At 42.0% G+C, this 21977-nt stretch overlaps 2 protein-coding genes across 2 annotated transcripts in view; one reads left to right on the forward strand and one right to left on the reverse strand.

Annotated features, from left to right (window-relative positions):
- The window catches only part of bmp6 (bone morphogenetic protein 6), a 47653-nt gene extending 37830 nt beyond the window's left edge, over nt 1–9823 (forward strand). The window contains exons 5-7 of the mRNA XM_005722425.1: nt 4660–4736; nt 5890–6000; nt 7750–9823. Coding sequence (XP_005722482.1) covers nt 4660–4736; nt 5890–6000; nt 7750–7899 — 338 coding nt within the window. The 3' untranslated portion in view covers nt 7900–9823. The remainder of the gene's footprint in view (nt 1–4659; nt 4737–5889; nt 6001–7749) is intronic.
- A 977-nt stretch (nt 9824–10800) lies between these two features.
- Nucleotides 10801–17722, reverse strand: txndc5 (thioredoxin domain containing 5). The gene is made up of 10 exons (XM_005722427.1): nt 17407–17722; nt 16346–16498; nt 15789–15894; nt 15599–15695; nt 14740–14855; nt 14387–14473; nt 12815–12976; nt 12111–12193; nt 11659–11788; nt 10801–11340 (listed from the first exon to the last, which is right to left on the reverse strand). Exons 1-10 carry the CDS (start codon nt 17589–17591, stop codon nt 11218–11220), a joined length of 1242 nt encoding a protein of 413 aa, XP_005722484.1. The 5' UTR covers nt 17592–17722; the 3' UTR covers nt 10801–11217.
- Between the last annotated feature and the right edge of the window lie 4255 nt (nt 17723–21977).

Below are 21977 nucleotides of genomic sequence, written 5' to 3' on the forward strand. Positions count from 1 at the left end.
GCTCTCTGTCAAGGAAAGGAAAAAGAAATGAATGAAAGCCTCATGGGAGCCGGAGCTCAGTGGTAGCTGTGTGGCATTAAATTTTTACAGGCAGGAAGGGGAGATGTGGTTTATGGGCACCACAAATCTGGGCCTTTACACTCAATGAAAGCCCGCAATAAATATCAGCTTTATTCCTCTTAAAAAGCCCCACAGACTGTAAATGTTTGATGGCTTTGAAGACCGAGGGGGAAAAGGAGTTGTGCGGAGATGAGTGAGAAAGAGGGAAAACGAAGCATGTCGCTAAATATGATACTCTGAACTGCACAGCAAAGCCACACTTATTTACTTATGATTTACTGAACCTTTGACCTGCCTGTCTGACTGCATAGGATGTTTATCTAGCTAATTAGTGGCACATTAGATCATTCTAGCAAGCAAAAGTATATAGACTTCAATCTTTTTAACCCTCAAGGTCATATTTAAAATACAGTCACCTTAGAGAGCAGTGAATAAAATTAGATTATCAAACTTTAGACATCACTAGACTGGGTTGATTGTGCGAAGGCCTCTCATGCTGTGTGGAGGGGGTAGGCGGGCTACATTCACCCTCCACCCTGAGCTGTGATTTGACCCAAAGCTGAATGTCACGCATCATAAACTCGACCTGGATGAGGAAGTAGGGGGGTCTCTATGAGAGGTTGTGTAATAACAAGGGTGCGTGTGTGCTTAGAAACAGTGCGTTTTTCACTATTTAAAGTATTGCATATGCTACACTATTTGCAGAAATGCCTTAAGTAGTACACAAATATATTCCAGTATGCATTGGTATGTTTCTGTATATTAACCCTGAGACCTCTGCCATCCTGCAGTACTGCAGGGTAGCAGTTCAGCTCAGAGGTGTGTCGTTTTCTCTTTCTATAAACATCACCTCAGCTTTGTATAAGGTCAGCCAAGTTTCATAGCCAATCAGATTTCTTCTTTCAATGGTACTCTTCCATTATCCTTGGCTGTTTCCTGTATATAAACACTGTACACTGTGCTGTGACCGATTCTCAGTTAAAAAGGTATTGGTATTGTCCATGTACAGTTCTAACTAGTTCAGTTTGAAGGCAGGATGGATGCGTGCAATCCTGCACACACAGTTTCACACGGAGCCAAACGTGCATGCCCGAATGCTGAGAAAAACATTTGCACATATGCAGAGGTACACAGAGACACACGCACACATGGAGATGTACCATTGACTGCACAGACATGTAAACTTATAACTTATTTCCACATTAGCAGACATGCCACGAGCTGCCCTTCCTACTGGAAAGGAAGGAAGCCTAAACGAGGGAAACACCTGACCGCATCCTGACTGACCGTTACACATGACCCTTTGACCTCACTATGCCACTGACTGTCATGGCCAGTGGTACCTTTTGTTTCTTCTCACAGAGTGAACTCGTCTAGTCAGATGAAATATTCATCGAATTTCCAGCCTTGTTTCCAAAAAAGTTGCAAAGCTGTGAAAAGATTGATGAAAACCATTTTATACCTTTGTGCAGTACAAATACTTCTAAAGCTTTGAGTGTTGTATGCTAATTTTGATTTTGATGCCAGTAACATGTTTTTATAAAAAGTTGGAAAGAAGGCACACAGAGACTGGAAAAGTTGTGCAACAAAACCACCTGGTGGAACACGTCTCAGGACTAATTAGGCTGATTAGTAACATGATTGGGCTTAAAACGAGCATTCCAGTGAGGCTGATAAATTATGGAGGAAAGATGAGGAGAGATTCACCGGCCTGTGAGAGACTGTGTGGATAAATAGTTGAACAGTTTCCAACATCAAACTGTGGTGCATTCAGTCATTAGAAAGAGCCCACAGGTGGCGCTGTGAAGAACCAGCTTTGACGTTTTATGCGTCCAAGTTCATGTAAGATGAGGTGAATCATAGACACAGTTTCCTCTGAGCTGAATAGGAGAGGGGAGGCAGATAGTTTGGAGATGCATCTTGTGACGACTCTGTTAGCACCGATCGGGAGCAACATATGTTGCCATCCAGACGTGCTGTCACAGAAAGTCTGATGACAAAAGAGTGAGAGCAAACAACAATTTTCCTTTCATTCCCCAAACATTTACATAGTGCTGATAAGAAGAAGACTATCACCCCAATAGAGCTCTTTGCTCTCACACTGCTGGCTTCTTTATTCATGCTGCCATAGGCTTAGGTTGCTGTTTCATCCTGTTAAAAGGGAGTTTTTCCTTCCCACTGTCACCAAGTGCTAGATCAAAGAAGGCCACCTGATTGTTAGGCTTTATCTGTGTTATTGTAGGTCTTTACCTTACAGCTTCATGCACCTAGAGGTGACTGTTGTTGTGATTTGGCGTTATAAAAATAAAATGGAATTAAATTGAGAGGTGACGGAGCACAGTCCAGATGTTTTTTCAAACGTGGAGCTTGTGTTTTTCAAGATCATCTCTTCCTACCTTTGTGTCATCTTCATACTATTTCAGTTAAATATAGGGAAACAATTATGTCTTGACACAGTGTCTCAAAAATAGTGCCTTGGATTACTCTTGATTTGCCTTTTACTTCTTAGAAATACCCATCATAGGTATGTCTTTCTTGTTATTGCAGTTATTTTGGTGCCGTTTGGTAGATGTCCTTATATAAAGTACAACTGCACATTTATGGTACAGTTGGTAGAAACATGAAGACTAAACACAGGCAGTGCCAGGCCTCACATGCGTCTCTCTCTGTCACCTCATCTTTATGGTCTGCGATGAATCCAAGCAGGAAACCCAGCTTTGCTCTTCCTCTCCCTGTCTGTGTCTCTTTTTGTATTTGAGACGAGGCCAGCTAAAACACTCGGGTCTGGGCAGTGCAGTCAGCGAGTCTGTTCAGAATTAAATTAAATTTGATGACGAAATGGTAATGCAACCAACTCTGGTGAATTTAAATTACAACTCTCCGCTTTAATGAGTAGCTAAGTGGGTTTGGCTGTTAAACAGATAAACATCGGGTCATCTGTGAGTGCCTATGTGTACGTACTGCGAGTGGAAGCGCCGCTTGTAATGAATGATAGACGTATGGATGTAAGGAACCAAAATCAATTAGCATTACATAAGCGAAATATGTTTGTATATATGTCTGTGTGCGTCTCCCTCCAACTCCAGCTGACTAAACAAGGCTGCTGTCGGTGACTTGGTGAGGTGAGTGGCTGGGTGGTGGCTGTGACTGAGTGACAAATCCCCGACTGCCTTGTGACTCACTCTCAAACAGACAGACAAACAGACACACACACGCAAGAAAATCTATAAAATGCCAGTTTCTTGGATGGAGAGTTGATTTATTCTATTGTTTATTTTATTCTATGACACCTATTTATATTTGCCTGTAGGTGATAAATAACTATGTGTGCATGAGCTGACAGGTTAAGAGTCAGACTGGAAAAAGTCAACACTGCGTTTTGGATGAGAGGGTCAGTCGCATTTAGATTCAAACCTGTGAAAGTTTTTATTGTTTTATTATAATCACAATATTATTCTAGCCACAGACTGTATATAGAAGATGGCAACAATAACGTCTTCTACTGATTTCTGATCTCCTGTTTTTTCTCTGGTAAAAAGAGATTTTTTTTAAAGTTTAATACCAGACTGTAAATGCTTTTAGAGTTGCCTCAAGTGGCTATTAGAGGAACTACAAGTCTTTGCATTGCACCTTAGCTTTATTTCTCAGCCCTGGAGGTTGCTGCTTGATTGTAAGGCTGGTCCTCAGCAAAAGTCTAAACAGTTGGTTAACTGTTTTATAATTATGGATGTGCAGACCAACAACTAACTGCAATTAAAATCAGTTTTGGGCTCACAGAAGCTACTCTTGTGTGTGTGTGGTTGTAGAGTCATAATTGCCTCAAATAGAGCCTCATATAGAACCATCGAGGACATGGGACCAGTGCCACTGTGTAGCACTTTGCCTGTTTCTCAGACAGGTTAGTTGTGAAAATGTAATCAAAGCCATGAAAGGACAGAGTAAATAAGCTAAAGGGAGACCTTGAAACCTAAGTGGAAAATCTGTGTCACCGTCTTGACTTCAGTGCGGTGACCGATGCCAGCAATGACCTCTTCTAGTTTGAAAACCAAACCTATACCTGAGACTGTCTGAGCCGTTGCTGTACGGCCACAGAGGCGAACACAGATGATTAAGGACAAGCTGATGGGCGGAGAGTCCACAAACACACTTGTCACTATTTCACTGCGTGTGCATGCGCCAAATAATATGTAACTGCCAATGAATTCAATTAGGCACGCGCTCAAGTGCATTAGACAGCAGATGAATGTGAAGCACGTACAGCGCAGCGACCGCTGTAATGAGCACTTGTCTACGCCCTCACATGTTTCTCCACCCAGTGCATTACGCGAGGCGTGTTGTGTTATTCTTCTGCTCTCGGATTCAGTGTGTAATGTGTCACTGGACTTCACTGGACATATTTACATCATTTACCCAAGGAAAAGGGCTTTCACTTTGTTTTATCATCATGGCGCTGTGACATACTTTCCACATGCTGAGGGTCACAAACGATGTGGAAAACGACGCCAGATGCTAATCATGATTCTAAGTGGAGCGGCCCCGTGTCTGGAGAGGATCGTGGTAATATGTGAACCCTGATGGTTTCTGTTCTTTGTCTTTCAGACTACAACAGCAGCGATCAGAAGACAGCATGCAGAAGACACGAGCTGTACGTCAGCTTCAGAGAGCTGGGCTGGCAGGTATTTTCTCCTTAAGCTTCACCTAAAAGTTTCCTAATACATCAGTCGTCTAGTCAGGACTACTTTTTAATTCTAATCAGTGTTCCTACTATGCAGACTAGAGTATAGTATTATATATATTATATGATTGTTGGAATAATAGGGGATTTGTGTGTTTTTTAAACTCTTAGCAAAAGCAGTATGCCACCATCAGGTGTATTAAGTAGCCGTCTCTTGTCAGACTGGTTTCCTTCTACAAATTGTCATATCTTAATATTAAAAAAATGAGCATGAGTAGCTAAATTATGGAGTGGAGTCGCATGAACGCCCCAGAGTTTATGCACTGGTGGTGGTGGGGAGGTAAACCGTTAGCTGACGAGGGGAGGTGGGATGTGAGATACATGGCCTTGAAGTCAGACGTCACCCAGAGCAGGGATGTGAAAGGCACTTTAGATTGTGGGAAAGTATAACTATTTTTTCCACGAGATACTTTAACATAAGAAAAAAAGTGTAATTTCAACAGCACGTCTCAGTTTTTCTACACGATAAAGTAGTAAATGAAAGAAACCTGTCAGCATGACTCTGTAAAGTACACTGCTCAGTACACATTAGAAACAAGAGAGGATGCGACATAGAAAAGGTTAAATGGAGATCACAGTGTGTGTGTGTGCGTGTTTACTTAGATACAGAGGAAGAAATAAAAGAGAAGGGCAGAGGTACATACAACCAGCTGTTAACACAGCACTGACATCTAGAGGGAGACTGCCAGCAATCATTCACACACACACAGACAGAGGAAGGGAGCTGGAAATAATGAAAGGGATTGTCAGAAGAGTGAAAAGGTGAAGACAGACGGTTGATTGACACTGACAGGAAGATGAACTAGATCAAAACACAAATTAGAGTGGGGGGATAACCTGTCGACACCTCATCAGAGTCAAACAGTAAGACAGAAAGAGTGGAAGGAAGGAAGGAAGGAAGGAGGAGAGGGATTAGCTCTGAGTGATTTCACAGACAGCGCTGTGGATTTGTCCACAGAGAGAACGTTAACTCTGAATTTACCAACAGCAGTCAGGTGGGTTACATGGAAAGTGAAGCTGTACTGAACCAATAATAACAAAACTGTTCATTTCTGTTCATCCCAAAACCAACTGATTTCACGTGTTTCTCTAAGGACTGGATTATTGCTCCTGACGGCTACGCAGCCAACTACTGTGATGGAGAATGCTCCTTCCCCCTTAATGCCCACATGAATGCCACCAACCACGCCATTGTGCAGACGCTGGTAAGACCATCCCACTACGGTTTACCGCACTAAGTATGTGTGTATTCTTAACACAATGAAGAAGAAGTCATTTTAGGCCCGTCTCTTATGTCTGCCAGAACTTTGTGGTGGTGCTCATACAGTTTTTCCTGTGGATTTAGGATTGTTGTAGCAACACTGCAACGAGATATAATAGTGGTCTATTGTGTGTCTAAATGACCTTTAAAAATAAGCACAGGAGCATATGAGAGTGTTTCGACAGTGTATTTTTAATCTAGTCGCCGTGGCCTTCTTAGGGTTATAAATATCGGTGAATATAAAGCGTTACAGTTCTGTGAAGCTCAGTTAACTCCATTAAATTTACTTGTCATGGACGGTCGAAACATAAAAGAGACAAATGAGGTGCATCCACACATGGAGTAACTGCTCTTCTTCTAGTGGCCACTTGAAGCAGCCTTCAAATGGAATCAGTCCCCATAGACTTCCATGTTAAAATGTTTATGGTATTAAAAATATATATATTTATACAGTCTTATCCAAAAAAAGTTGGTCTCTGTGAAGAGTTTCCCTGTTCTAAACAACTGTACAGATGATAGCTTGTGTTTTCATAACTCCCAATTGGATGCAGGATTTAGGAGCGTGGCAGCATAGACGGTATAGCCAAGCAGCTTCTACCGATACTAATTGGAGTTACTGAATCTCTGGACCACTCTGACATGTTTGTTGGTGCTTGGGAGGATTTTTAATGTAGTCTGTGCAGGACAGACCATCCGATTAGTTTTTGCTCCTTGAGTACCATCCTAGCATTTTAGTAATCTTTAACTTAATTCACTTCAATTCAGTTTTATTTATATAGCAACAAATCGCAGCAACAGTCCCATCAAGACACTTTATAATCATACAGAGAAATCATTGCGCCTTGGCTTGACCCCTATGAGCCAGCACTTGGTGACAGTGGGAAGGAAAAACATCCTTTTTGATAAAAAGAAACCAGCAGAACCAGGCTGGGGGTGATGGGACAAAACACACACTGTGGAAGAGATTGTCAATAATAGGTAAACAAAGATTAGCAGGTATGTGTACGTGTACAGTTAGTACCATTTATAACTGCTACTGTCTAATCAAGCTTGATAACGTCAGCCATATTTAGACGAGAGGGTGGAGTTCTATGTTATCAGCTAATGATAGCCAGCTTGGTTAGCAAGTTGCTATCTATCTATATCTATAAGCTGTACAGGTGCAGTGGACAGATAGAGACATGTTTGTTATTGCTTAGTAATAAATGATTCAAATATTAGCTTTTCACTCACTAAGACTGAAGCACAACCTTATTGGAAGGGCTGTGAGTACGCTTCGAGCCAAGGTGTGGGCTAGCAGAAAGCTAGTGGCTATACCTCCATTTATTTGTGTCTACCTGTCACTTAAATCAACCTTTATATAATTTTAGTGACTGAATGATCTAAGAAGAGCATCCCTACACAGTCAATTTAATTTAGATGCTACTGAGAGAGTCCAAACCATTTTAATATCTGCTGTAAAGTTGGGCCACGTGGGGTTGGGGATTTTATAACCAGTCTCCAGTGGCCATTAAAGAAATGTCAAATAATCTGACATTTGGCATGATTTAAAAATATAATAAAATCAATTTTTAAATCTGTCCTTTGTGAGTTTATCATCCATTTCTAATTGCTACTTTTTCTGATAATAGAAAGAGGGTGTGGGGGATTTGTGACACATAAAGAGGCTGAAGGTCTTTCTCATTATTTCCAGGTGCACCTGATGAACCCCGAGAACGTACCCAAGCCGTGCTGCGCCCCCACCAAGCTGCACGCCATTTCAGTGCTCTATTTCGACGACAACTCCAACGTCATACTGAAGAAATACAAGAACATGGTGGTGCGGGCCTGCGGCTGCCACTGACAGACAGATGAAGACTGGTAGTGCTTCAGTCAAAGTTGGGTGTACGTTGACCTCAGGTAGACACCGGATTCCCGCCCAAATCTTCAACATGCAAAGGAACGTCCAGCCTGAAAGATCATGCCCGTGTTCCATTTCCATAATTGTTAAGCCTGCTAACATATCAAGTAGCAAGTATTCCCCACCACATGTGGATCATCCATAGGCAACTTCACCTTGTTCCAGTCTTGAGCCACCAAGTTGTCTACCACCCTTCCTGTTAGCTGTGGACGGGGATCTTCTCTTCATGGGTCTGCAACTGAGTGAATGACTGTGTGTGTATGTGTGGGGGGAGGCATTTAAGCATTTAAGTTTGTATATTATGTGTTTACTGAAGTGTGTGTATGAATGGCTGAGAGGCTACTGCACCTTCTCCCTCCCTGAGAGGGTGAAACTGAACTGTCGTGGGACCAGTCAGAGTGCTGCTTTCTTTCCCGTCTTCTCTCCAACATAGAAAAAAAGAGCAAGGTGCATCAGTTCTCGCAGGAGGCTCAGATAATGAACAGCTTCCCTACAGCACATGACACTGCAGGGCTAACACCCCCGTCATATTTCCAAGTGGTGTGAATCAGCCCGACTTTCTTTTTTCTGTGCAAAATGTTGTTAACCAAAACCATCTAATACAAACTGAATGATACTTTGGAGTCAGCACACTCATATTTCCTTCCTCCCCTCTGCTGTTTTTTTTCTCGAGCCATATTTGCCTTCCCAAAAATATAATATGGACTGAACCAAAGTGACCGCAGGCTATTTTAGCAGTGGACCGCTCCAAATATCCCCCCCGACACCACCGCCTCCTCTCCTCCATGTCAATATTTGCCAGGCTGGGGCTGAGCTGCGATTCACCAGGCTGGTTCAACATGATGCATGTTGTGGCTAAACTGATGTTTTTCTCCAAAGAACCGAAGAATACAGCCTTATCCCCCGGACATACCACAAATGGCCATTTCCATGTCGCTGCTCTCACAAAGTTAACAAACGCTTCCACTCCTGACAGCCCATCATGAAATAGTAGAGAAAAAAAACATCCCGCAGAACGGTTTGTGTCAGCGTTCTGAAATTAGCCGGTTGCTTTTTCAACCCCGAGGGTGAAACTGTGTTTGGATATGGACAGGTGACAAATTAATGGAAAAACCTGAATGCTCAAACCCTGCACAGTGGGGGTATCTCGCACTATTCTTTTAAAGCATTCATTGGCGGGATCAGTTTGTTCTGTGTTAAATCTTGAAGGGAATGGCCGCTTCTAGGATAACAGCTTTGCCCTTTTCATAGAGCCTGTGGCCCTCAAGTCACCAGATCTCAACCCAGGTTGGTAGATTTTCGACCAATCAATCACCTCTTTGCATTCGAGCAGTTTTGCTGAAAAGCAGTGCCTGGTTTTTCCTTTAATTTGTCACCTGTCACGTGGCAACGTCTTCCCAACAGAGTATGTAACTGTGAGCTTTAAATGACATGAGTACTTTTAGAGCATATTTTAATGAAAAACTAATACCAGTAAGAATCAGAATACCTTACGTGCCTAACCAATCATACATTACAAAATATACCTCTGGTAAGCTGCTGTTTACATTTGTGATCATGTTTAGTTTTTTTGTAAATACTTGTACATTCTCAGCTTATTTATTGCACCTTTTATTAAAAAAAAAATCACATACGTTATTAACAGAGATGCAAGAGCAAAATGAAAATGCAAAGTTATTTTTGAGAAAAATTTATTACGAAATCTCATGTTACATTTTGCCATTATTCACTCTTTTGTACAAAATCTGTGGGTTGTGCACAAACTATAACCCATGAAAAGGAAAAAAACAACAACAAAAAAACATGACTTTGTCACTGGAGTTGCTTAGACCATGTGCTATCCATAAAAACTTTTACTGAGAAAAAACTGCTGTGTCTCAGACTGTTTGAGTACCTGGGTTTAACAATAAATGGTGCCTTGCATTCACACAACACATGCTTTCCACGTAACCTGGGTCAAAGAGCATTTGCCTAACAGGTGGGTGCAGTTTACACGGCGGTTAATTGCAGAAAGGTGCACTGAAACACTGCAAATGCTTTTTCACTAAGGCTTCACCTTCGAATCCCCCCGAAAATTATTTGTGTTGAATTTTAATGCTGCCAGTTCCTGCCCACTTCAATGATTAACTAATCAGAACCTCATCGTCTATTTTACTCAGGCCGATGGCTCTGGTGTCCAAAGGTCTAAATTATCCCGATACAATGTTTTCAACTTAGGCTGTCGCTTCAGTAAGAATAGATGGAAATCACGGTGAGAACGTGGATACGATGGGAGTTGAGCTCACCCTGAGCAGCAGTTCGACCTTTCAGTGCAGACGATGAGCGACCCTTCTGTGTCCAAATCCTTCTAACATAGGAAGGATAAACCTGGCCTGAAGAATACAAACATTCACGTTTTTACATCGACACCTAATAATGTTAGGGGAGACTTCACGTCAACGATGGCTTGTCCAAACAGAAGCAGTAACACAAAAGATCAGTAACAGAGCGATGGGGCAACATGGTCCAGGCCAATGCTAGAAGTAGAAAGGGATGGTCGATCACTGAGACTAAAACAATCAGTCAGGATCTGGTAATCTTGATTAACAGAAGAAAAAAAAGTTGTCAGATTCAGTAAAATCACAGACTTCTCCATCAGTCTGTGTGGTTTCTTCCCTGAGAGTTAAGTCAGACAGGCCATCACTGGCATGACTATGAAGCACCCTCAACTTAACACTCTGCTTCACATTGGAGAGTCAAACTTTTACAGCCTCATGAGTGACAGTAATAGAAAACTAATGGCTTATGATTTCAAAAAAATAAAAAATTCATGTACACAAATTAGCATCGGGGAAAAAAAAAAAAAGAAGTCAAATGGCAGAGACGTCAGAAACACTTCATTTAAAAAACAAACAGGTAGAAACTTTAGTGCCACTGTTTTAACATTTCTTGTATTCTTGTGAAAAGTTCTGGTTCTGAGCAGAGCTTGCAAAGTGGTTGTCGCACATATTACTTCATCTTCAGGCCCAACCAGTCGCCACGTGGTTTAAGGTTGACCAAGAGCAATGAGAAGTACGATCACCTTCCAAACACTCTTACCGAATGATTCTGCACTTGAATACCAAAAAAAGATGAATGCGCCAGCCTGTCATTGGATGACTGAGTAGGGGAAGAGTAGGGGTCTGGCTTTTGTAGGAGAGAGGGTGGTGTCCTATTGGCCAGATATGCAGTGTGAGCGAGTAGAGTTGTGGAGAGAGAGAGAGAGCGCCGACTAGCCTGTATCTACAGCTCGTCTCGTGCCTGCTTCATCACAAAGTCGTGCAGGCTCTCCAAATCCCGCCCACCGTGATGCTCATCACCCTGCTCCCCTGCTCTGAAGATGATCAAGGTGGGGTAACCGCGCACCTGGATAACAGAAAAAAAAAAAAGAATATCACCATACTGTCATCATTGGGTAACCATGGCTTCACTCCAAGCTGAAAACATGTGTGCACCAACCACCAGGACTGTTAAATCTGCTTTAGGGTTTTATTTCATAGTATCTAATTAAAATATGTAGCAGTTATAGAATTTTATGTCTTTGATATAATCCACCACTTTAGTTTATTGCATACACTGTAACACATTTAATCTTGCAGAAATATAAAGCTCACAGAAGGGTACGTGCGCCAGAAACAGTCTCCGAGTGCAAAGCATTCAGTGCCTGGACAGAATTTCACTTACAGAGTACTTGTTGCAGAGTGTGCGCTCAACAGTGCAGTCCACTTTAGCAATCTTGACATCAGTAAAACCAGAAAATTCCTTCTTGGAAAGATCTTCCCATGTTGGAGCGAGATTCTTACAGTGACCACACCTAGACAGCAGGATAACACAAGAGTGACATCACTCTCACTGACTGACAAATTGTGTTTCAAACACTGGCTGCCAACATTTTAAATCAGGAGTTTAATCACTTTAGTCACTAGAACAATAATTACTTCAGACATCTGCAGGTACTTAACGTATATTTGTTTAAAAATGATACACTCCAACTCATCTTACTCGTAGTAGTTTTAAACCCTCTCCTGCGGACAAAGGTTCAGCATTATTTAATACTTGAACTAATTTCTGAGGCGTCATGATTCATTTGGCATTAACAAGACACAATAAAGAAAGATGTTAAACAATAATCTCACCATGGAGCGTAGAATTTGACGAAGGTGAATCCTTTGGCTACAGTCTCCTCAAAGTTGTCCTCATTCAGGACCAAAACACTGGACTACAGACAGAAAGAGGACAGGAATACAAGTTGGAATTATATGGATCCGTGTTTTTCCTCACCATGACGACATTATTGCATTATTGTATTTATTATTCTGTTACTGGAGTGAGAGCTTCTGAATTGTGTGCACAGGTTATGTTCCCCAGTAATGCCCACATCATCTCATTAATAAAAGATATGCAAAATCCTGGCATAATTTAGCTGCCAGTCACTCACCTAACTGGAATCTGAATGGGTGCCATGCTCAAAGACCTACAGTGTAACTACTGCGTGTACATGTGTTGTGTTGAACAGTTTCACTGCAACAGGAAATAACTGCTGCTCATGTGCTGCAGATTCTCAGTGATGGCATCCAGAAGAAGTGCACTGTGTGTGTAATGTCAAAAATACACAATTCAAGCCCTTTAAGAATCACAATAACTTTACAGCTACAGTGCCAGGACCCCACTGAATGCATCAACGATCACTGCAATGTGCAGCTGCTGTGTATCTAAGGTCTCTGAGCACCAGTTCAACGGGGCACACAAATGTCCCCACTTAAAAATACAAAACAGGAAATACAAAAGAGGAGACCAAAATATTATCCGAGTACAACACCTCTCTGTTGTGAACACCCACCTTTGCTTCCTCTTCAGCTGGCTCTTCAGCAGGGATCTCATTTGCCTTTGGTTCCTCCTTCTGCTCCTCCTGCTTTTCCTCCTCGGTGAGTGCAGCCTTCAGCTGGTTGTCCAAAAAGTCTTTGAAGGAGTCCAGGTCTCTCTTTCCTTTGTACTGTTCTGTCTATGACAAGAGGACAAGAAACAAGAGTTACTGTAACCAGTGTAACAATATTTTGAATATTTCTTGGATGTACGCATCAAATGTGTTATTTTTCTTCCTAGGACCTCTGAACCGAACGAGTTCCCCTCAACAGAACGCTGTTATTAAGAAAAGCAGGATGTTTTTTCAAGCCAGCTATCAAAGGCATATATAGTGTGTTCCTGAGACCATTTTGATGGACCGATTATACTCTGACTTAGAATTTTAATGCCACAGATGAAAAACATTAGCCATTTTCACTGTGATAACATTGGTGGGTTTTTACTTGCCTTCACATTTGTCTCTGTAACTATTTAAGCAGCTTAGTATGAATCATCATCATCACACTGAAATGATTTTAGCGTATGTATGTTTGCATGTTCCACGTCTCCTAAACAAGTGGAATGAATGACACTAAAACAAATGCCTATGACACCAACTCCCAACATCTGTACAACTATTTTATACAAATTCCACAATCATACATTTTTGTACATTTGACGGTTCAACTGAGCAGCGAACAGCGACCTTACAGCTGCATGGACTTTTTAAACTTCACTGTGCTCTTGAGTAGTCGCTGATTATTGATCAAGTTATTGAAATAAGTGTAGAACATAGCAGAGCAGACGACAACAACGTGGGGATAAAAGATGAAATGTGGGAACCATCATTTCATGACACACTTCATGAAGCCACTCTATGCTGTTGCATGCTGGGGCAGCAGGTTGAGGGCGCCAACAATAAGACCAGTAACATTGTGGGGACGTAGCTGGAAGGTGATGTCGGAGAGCCGGATGTTGTCCAAGATAAGGACAATGCTGGACAAAACCTCCCACCCATTCCAAGACGTGCTGGCCAGTCACAGGAGCACATCCAGTGACAGGTTGAGATTACCCAAATGCACCACTGAACTACACTGGAAATCACTCCTGCCTGTGGATATCGCCCTGTACAATCCCTCCATCTAATGCACAGTATATAAGAAGGGCACCTCAATTTCAGCTTCATCTATATTCAATGTTGTGCAATATACTGAGATATTTATATATTAGAGCTATTTTGTTATATTTTGTATTACTGAATTTAGTCTAGTTAGTTACTGTTTTGGAGCAAGTGTAACTACATAATTTCATCTGGAATTAACAAAATATTCTGATGCCCATGAGGCATCCTGGTCAGATACAACTACCTCAACTGGGTCCTTTCGATGAGGATCAGCAGCTCTGCTCTGATCTTCAATGACTGAACTCCTCAGCCGGTCTCTAAGGCACCATCCATTTGAACCTTTTATATTTTGATTTTCCTGACAGTTACTGTTTATTGACCTAACACCTAAGCAATGTGTGTAAGCACATGCATACACACAGAGCTAGTCCCAAACCTTTTGCATACCTTTTCTCCATTGTAGAAGAAGAGCAGTGTGGGATATCCCCTCACACCATTCTCAGAACACACCTCGTAGTGCTGAGTACAGTCCACCTAGTTCACAAATACACAAACTTGTGTTATTAAACAGGAATGTCGCAACACTGCAAACACTGGCTCTGTGGTCTGTTTTTATAACACAGTATGCAAATAGTTAACTCCTTATATGATCAACATCTGTTCTGTCACACAGGATCCTGACAGGAATCATTTAAGAGTAAATAATGTTTGCCCAAAGGGGACCTGGGACTAATTCAAGAAAGTAAACTTTCATTGTAGTGAGTGACCATCTGTTCTGTTGTTTTAACATCTGAACCCACCTTTCCTATCTTCACATCGTCAGAGTGCTCAAAGGTGGTGGCCAGCTGTTCCCATGTTGGGGCCATGGCTTTGCAGTGACCACACCAAGGTGCAAAGAACTTGATAAAGTGGGCGCCTGAGGCAGGAAGAAAAGAAAGAAAGGTAGAACATGAAAAGCCTTGCAGCATTTGCACACCAGCTTTTAGGGAATTTATACATTTACACAAATCTACCAAAGCGAGGCTGAAGTTTATTGGTCCAGAAAATGAACGTAAGAAAGCTGATTTCACTGCAAACTCAACACTGTAAAAGGATATACACCTCTTACAGCTCACATGAACCAATTAAGCAACGTTTATTGCAGCCCTGTTGCCAAGATGTGAAGGTGGGGACCTATAAACACCGTTTTAAAAATACCTATGTCATATCCTGCCGATTTTCATCTCCAAACAAGAAATCATTTATTTTTTTTCCTTCAAAACCAAAACATTCAACTTCAGTGGAGCTCAAGAGGCGTAATTTCAGCGAGACAATTATCGTGAGCGGCGTTTATTTTTGCAGTTGTTGCCTCAAAGTCCAGAAACGTGAGGCGACGGGAGACGAGGGTTTTTACAGTCGGCTGGCTTTGACTAACGCTCGGGTACTCGGGTGGTGAAATGTCAGTTATGTAAATCTAGTTAATGAGGTGTTTCCATTCTCCAATGTGAGATCCAGAAACTCGGTGTGGCTGAAAACTGAAAGCAGAATCAAAAATGACGGCAACACAGACACGGCTTATCTGTTACAGAAGGATGCAGCTGCGTAAATACGCAAAGTCGCTTGGCTAATTATGTTGCCTAACTGAAACTCTACACAGCATCTCTTTTAATGCATCTTTACCTTTGGCTATGTGGGTCTTGAAATTGAGGGCGGTGAGCTCATACATTCCCTGTTTGGGCTCTGGGGCTTTAGGAGGCTCCAGTTCACTTTCTGGTTCCTGCAAAACATTCAGCAACAAAAAGCATGAGCATCAGTTTTGCACTGGTTTGAGGACGTGAGGTAATGACTGAATGAACACCAAACCACTAACCGAAGGCTCCTCTTGGAGCGTCTTCAGCATCCAGGTCTCCAGAGACTGCAGATCTCTGGGGCCCTGGTACTTCACTGCTTCCTGGTCGGGCCTAAACAACTTAAGCCTGCACATAAGACAATATATTCAACTCCATGAGACGTGGCATGGCAGATTTATAATTTAAAATCTACAGCTGGACGAGAGAGTTAAAGAAAATCTTAGCTATAACTTTAACCATAAATACAGGTATTCTGTAAATGATTATGGAGTAAACTGCTGCATTTGCAGTTACAGTGTGCATGGTGCAACATCCAAGTTTCAGCCATTAAGATAATAGCAAAATATTCCACCAAATGCATGTCAATGTGTCACTCCTCTGTCAATCAGTGATGAAAAAGACTTTTTACTTCCATGATCTAAGAGGAGTTTAAGCCTAAATGCTTCAGCTGCTGCGTTATGCTCTGTTGTGTTTCTGGAAAACTGACAAAAATGAAATACGGAGCGAACGGACATCAATAGGTGAAGCTGATGAGGCCAAGATATGAGACAGCAGCTTGTATGAGTCTAGTACTTACGTAGGGTAGCCTCTAACGCCGTGGTCATTGGAGCAAAATTTGGTGTCCTGGACACAGTCTACTTTTACCACATACACCGGGGGGTCGTCCATGCTGTTGTATTTCTCTGCCAGCTCGTTCCACGTCGGCTGTAGCCTCTGGCAATGGCCGCACCTTGACATAAGAGAAGCAAACAGGGGGGGATTTAATGCATTATGGGAAACCTGAGAGTTTATATTTTCATAACAGTGCATGTGAACACTGTATTCTGGATGCAGACACAGGCACACTGCTTCAATATTTTCTGCTTCCTGTTATTTGATAATAAAACCAACATATAGACCAATTTCCATAACATATTAGCATAATCTTCACTTTTACATAACCTCTCTCCATTAAGGAAAAAGTTAAACAATCACGTGTAAAAAAAAACAAAACTCTCACATAATCTCATAATCTCTGCCTTTAGCGTCAGTTCCCTGTTTACATTATGCAGTGCATGGTGACCAAATTAAACTGCATAACAATAATGGCATTAGGAATTCTTGTTACCCGCAAAGGACCTCTAGGGGGACCGTGAACCTCAGTTTTACAACAACTGTTATAACATCAGTCAATCAGTGCGTGCCACGTAAGCGCAGCCCTGTAACTAACTTTGAACGGTGGCTCAATAACTCCTGCTCTGTGAATAAAAGCTGTTTAACTGTCTCAGTACAGCCTTCAACTGCAAACCTTCACACTGAATATTGGCAGCTAGCGAAGTGTTAGCATAAACAACAGCGAGGACCGCGTAAAAGAAGAAAATGCGTTTCATTTCGCTCAGCTGCACTTGGCTGTTTTGGCTTTGCTAGCTAGCAACTGAGCTAACATCACTCAATGAGCGAAAGGAATGAGCTAGTGCGAACTAGCCTGCGTGCTAACTAGCTTGTTTGCTAATTTGCCGGTTTGCTCCAATCCAGTATCAGAAACGCTTTTGTGTTTTCAGTATTAATTAGAATATTAAACACATAGACAATGTACTTTTGGGGAATTTGCTTAACTCCGTGTGTAAAAAAAGAAAAACTTAGCGAGCGTTTACTTACCATGGAGCGTAAAACATGACAAAGTGGGGTGCAGTGGGCACCGCCTCGTTGAACATATCCACCGTATAAGTGTGCTTGGCATGCTCATCTTCTTCTGCTTCAAGGTCGCATAAAACACCAGCAAGCAGTAACGACAAGTGAATAAAACGCAACAAAACGGGTGTGCGGTGCAGAGATGAAGCCATGGTGAATCTCGGCAGCTGAACGGTGTCCCTGCTGGTGTGAAAGGACTGACTTTCTGCGAGCACGCCCCTCTGGCAGCCTCTGACTCAAAGAATGCCAGACCTGGATGGGATGCTCCAAGATGGAGCTTACCACAGCAGCATATGGGCATCTAATCACGGTGTTGTGTAGATCTGTGGCGGCCCGCAAGCGCTTTGCAACTCTATCAGATGTGACAGGTTCAAACAAGTGCCAATTTACAAAGAAGTGTGAAAGCCTGTGAGGTATTACTGACTCCAGGGGGGGATATGTATATTATAATAAAAGGTGTGCAAATATAATAACAAGTATAATAATATATAACAATAAGTATAACAAAGAGTTCACTATTGCCATAGAAATATATACTGAGCAGCGGTTCTCTGAGTAAAAATGCCTTGTTGATGTCAGAGATATCAGCTTTGAGCTGACAGGAAGGCAACAGTAACTCAAACAACTGCTCAACCAAAGAATGCAGAAGAGCATTTCAAAGGAATGACATGTTGAACCTTGAAGCAGATGAGCTACAGCAGCAGAAGACCACACTGGCTGTCACTCCTGTCCGCTAAGAACAGCAAACAGATTACAGTTCACACAGGCTCACCAAAGCTGGACAATAGAAGACTGGAAAATGCTGCCTGGTCTGATCACTCTCAATTTCTGCTGTAACATTTGGATGATAGGGTCAGAATTTGGTGTAAACAACATGGATCCTCTTACCTTGTAACAATGGTTGGGGGCTATTTTTGGTTTGGATCCATGGATCAAAGTATCTGAGGAATGTTTTCAGTGCTTGGATGAATCTGTACCATGAACAACTAAGGCAAAAGAGGCTCCAGTACTAGCAGGGTGTACCTAATAAGAGTGTCCAGAGAGTGTAGCTTCATTAAATCCCCATATATTTTTTTAAATTTTGGATCAACATATGCAGCACTTTATGGACTTCACTAACACTTCGACAGCAAATTTAAGATGATAAATGTGAAGTTAAATTTTTAAATGTTAGAGGAAAGTTGAAGTCATGTAGAAAAATCAAATTTGAGACATTCAGGAGAGTTTGTTCCGCCTCTGCTAGTGTAAGGAAAAGCCAAATTGGTCTATTACAAATGGTCCAGTAAGTTCGGGTTGACTGCTCCATCTTGGCCGGCAGCAGAAGTTTCCTTCACACCTGAGGCTCTCTTTCTTGAAAAGACAGGCTGCTCTCTTAATGCCCAGGGGTGTAAATCTAGAAGACATCCATGAAAAAAATGAAATATTGTGAAAACAGACCACATTAAAAGTTAATATTTTTGCTTTTGCTGTTAAAAAAAAAAGCATCTCAGGTGTCAAATCGCTGCTGGTTCAGATGGCAGACAGACTGTTGGTGTTCTGCACCGATGGTCAGATATGAGTCAGAGTTGCCTCCTCCTCATCACTGGAAATGATGTTTTAAAGTGAGAACATTTTAAGCAAACATAATTGCTCCAATTTTTTACACTGGTTAAATAGCTTGTCCCATGGGGGCTGCAGCCTTGCGTAATGGCCACAGTGGATATAAATCATGCATATATTCCCACGGTGGAGGCTGCTTGCGTGTGTCTGTTCCCAGAGTAGAAAGTACCTGCTGGCTCTGTGAACTGACAGCTCTTTGGAAAGTCCTCCCATCTTTTATTATAGTCATGATTTCATGAAAACCAAATGGAGACAACCTTCATATTAACAGTATTTCTCTTTAATCACCCCACCTCACCACACCCCCAACTTTTCATCTGGACAACAGTAAAAATGGAAAAAGGAACAAAGAGGTCACAGCATGGAAACAGACAGAGGTGTCGCCTGCGAGACAGAGCTCTTTCAGATGGTCTACTATGGGTGAAAATGATCTGGCCATGCACAACTTAGATATAAGTTCAGGCTGAGGTGTTTATGAAGTGCTCTGTATGAGTGTGTGTGACAGTACTTTAAAATCAGCCAGTGGCAGGAGATTTTCCTGTAATTTCCCAAGACAATGATTGAACTTCCAGCTTTTAAACACCAATAATACACACACACACAGGATTATTCTGTCCACAGGGAGTACATCCACTGAAAGAAGAAGCCACATACTTGTAGCCAACCTCGTTGCCCAGGAGGATTTGTACGCTGACCTCAAGACAGACATGAGGCGATCTTTCACCTTTGGCCGTAAAAAATATACTAGGCTATCTTTTTGAAGACGTGTGGGAGATATCTTACCTTAGAAAGAGAAAACAGATAAATTCAAAGAGTCAGCAGTCTGCCGACAGCTGCATCCTTTTTGAGAGGAGACCACTGCAAGTTTGCACTTACATGACCTGAAAGCTCCGCGGCTCAAAAAGAAAGATAACTGCAGTTCCTCTGTTGGCCACTTGGGCTGGTTCCAAAAGCAAGTCTCTGTAGACCCCCACTTTAAAATGCACAACAGCAGCAGAACTAACCTATATCTATATAACAAATGTTTCCCCAGAATAAAAACAGTTTTGATTTTTCCTGTTGCCTTCTATCACACCCTGTATATATTGGCAGTGATTGAAATGCAGCAGGAGTACTGGAAGCAGTGTTTTAGCTCCCAAGGACACAACCTTGAAGGGGGTAGGAAATGCACGTTGTTATCTTTTTATAGGAAAAACTTTTTGATTGCACCTTTTTTATAAAGCAGCAGTTGGCAGCAATATAGGCGAGATCCAGGTTCATAAAATGCATCAAGGTCGAAGTTTGTTTCCTGTTCTGGGAGCTTTACTTGCTTTAACTCACTGTGTAGTTAGGCTTAGGTAGCAAACACTGCTGGGTTAGCAAAATATTGTGGGTTGGGTTTAAATCTATCCCTTCACAGTAAAAGTACCCCCTGCATTTACTTGTCATGGCAAGGGATGTCTTTCCATAGACGTGAGTATCAATCTTCTCTCTGAACTTCTGGCATAAGAGCAAACAGGCAAATTACACTAAATGTCAAACTCTTTCTTAAAAGAAAGACGCTCTGCAGCCTCGTGTGCTACTGATTGGGCGCACACAGCGAGCTGCCATCTGAAACGCTTTCATGTTTCCTGTTAGTCTCTTATGATTGCTCCGATCAGATTCCTTCTATGAGTTAGTCTGCTGTACTAACACCAAGGTGTTGGCAGAATGAGAACTCCCACCCACTAAAGTTTATTTGAGCTGTTTTATCAAAATATGGCCTTGACCCACAGCTCTCGCTTGCTCTTGCTTACGTCCCAGCTGTTGCTCACTCAGTGAAACGCAAATGCCTCTATGGTTAATTTAAAGTAAAAAATGATATATGAGGTTATTTTCCTTGACTTGTACACATGATAAATAACCTCTATGTGCAGGTTGGACTCTCCCAAAGGGGCTTCTATTGTTACCAGGGCAAGCCAGCAACCACACATCACTATTTAATCTCAACATGTCATATAGCCGTGGTAAATATGACCAAATTAGCGCCGACATATTTTACATTTATCCCGCTGTAGTGGAGGCCACATACTTGCGGGTGTCTGCTGGTTACCCATTGTTGATTGCTAGGCACCTTGCCAGGCCAGCCATAGTGTGGTGTAATGGGAAAAAGAAAGATGAATAGACTCTGGGGACCCAAGGACACTCTGTTTATTCTCTTAATTTGCCTGAAGTTGGTGGCTGAGAGTGAAAGAGTCAGCAGGTGGTGAACGGGGTGAAAAGTGACCGAAAGAAGCTGCATGTGTGAACTTAAAGTTGTTTATGCCACAGTTACGTTTTGTCCCAGCCCCAAAGTTTAACGAGCGAGAAAGAACTCAAGGCAGGGGACTTGAGACTTTTCTACACCAAAGGAAAATCAGTTTTTAAATACAGGCTGGTCAGGCACAGGCCTTAGAGAGGACACCAGATTCTTTTCCTGTCATAATCGCAGTCTTTGTCTCAGGCTTGCTTGTAGATAAAAGTCAGCATGGTGAAATGATGATCAATATATCCTACAAACTACAAACACACTACTGGCCCTGATTTCTAACCACCTTTTACCTTCAGAACTGCCTTACCTCTTTGCACAGATTCAAAGTAGTGCTGAAAACATCCCAAAAGTAATCTGCTGGATTGAGATTGAATGACTTGTGAGTACAGTGAACTCACTGTGATGTTCAAGAAACCAGTTTGAGATGATTTGAGCTTGGTCCTTTAGTAAATAGTACACTGTGGTCATAAAGGGATGGACAAGGTCAGCAACAATACACAGACAGGCTGTGGTGTTTAAATGAAGCTCATTTGGTACCAAGAGGCCCAAAGTGGGCCAAGAAAAAAAAAACCCTCACACTGTCACACCATTTGCAGCCTGAACTGCTGATACAAGGCATGATGGATCCATGCCTTCATGTGGTTTATACTAAATTTTGACTCTACTGTCC

Source organism: Pundamilia nyererei, unplaced genomic scaffold, assembly GCF_000239375.1.
Source record: "Pundamilia nyererei isolate P.nyererei 1_Seehausen unplaced genomic scaffold, PunNye1.0 scaffold00007, whole genome shotgun sequence".
Classification (NCBI taxonomy): domain Eukaryota; kingdom Metazoa; phylum Chordata; class Actinopteri; order Cichliformes; family Cichlidae; genus Pundamilia; species Pundamilia nyererei.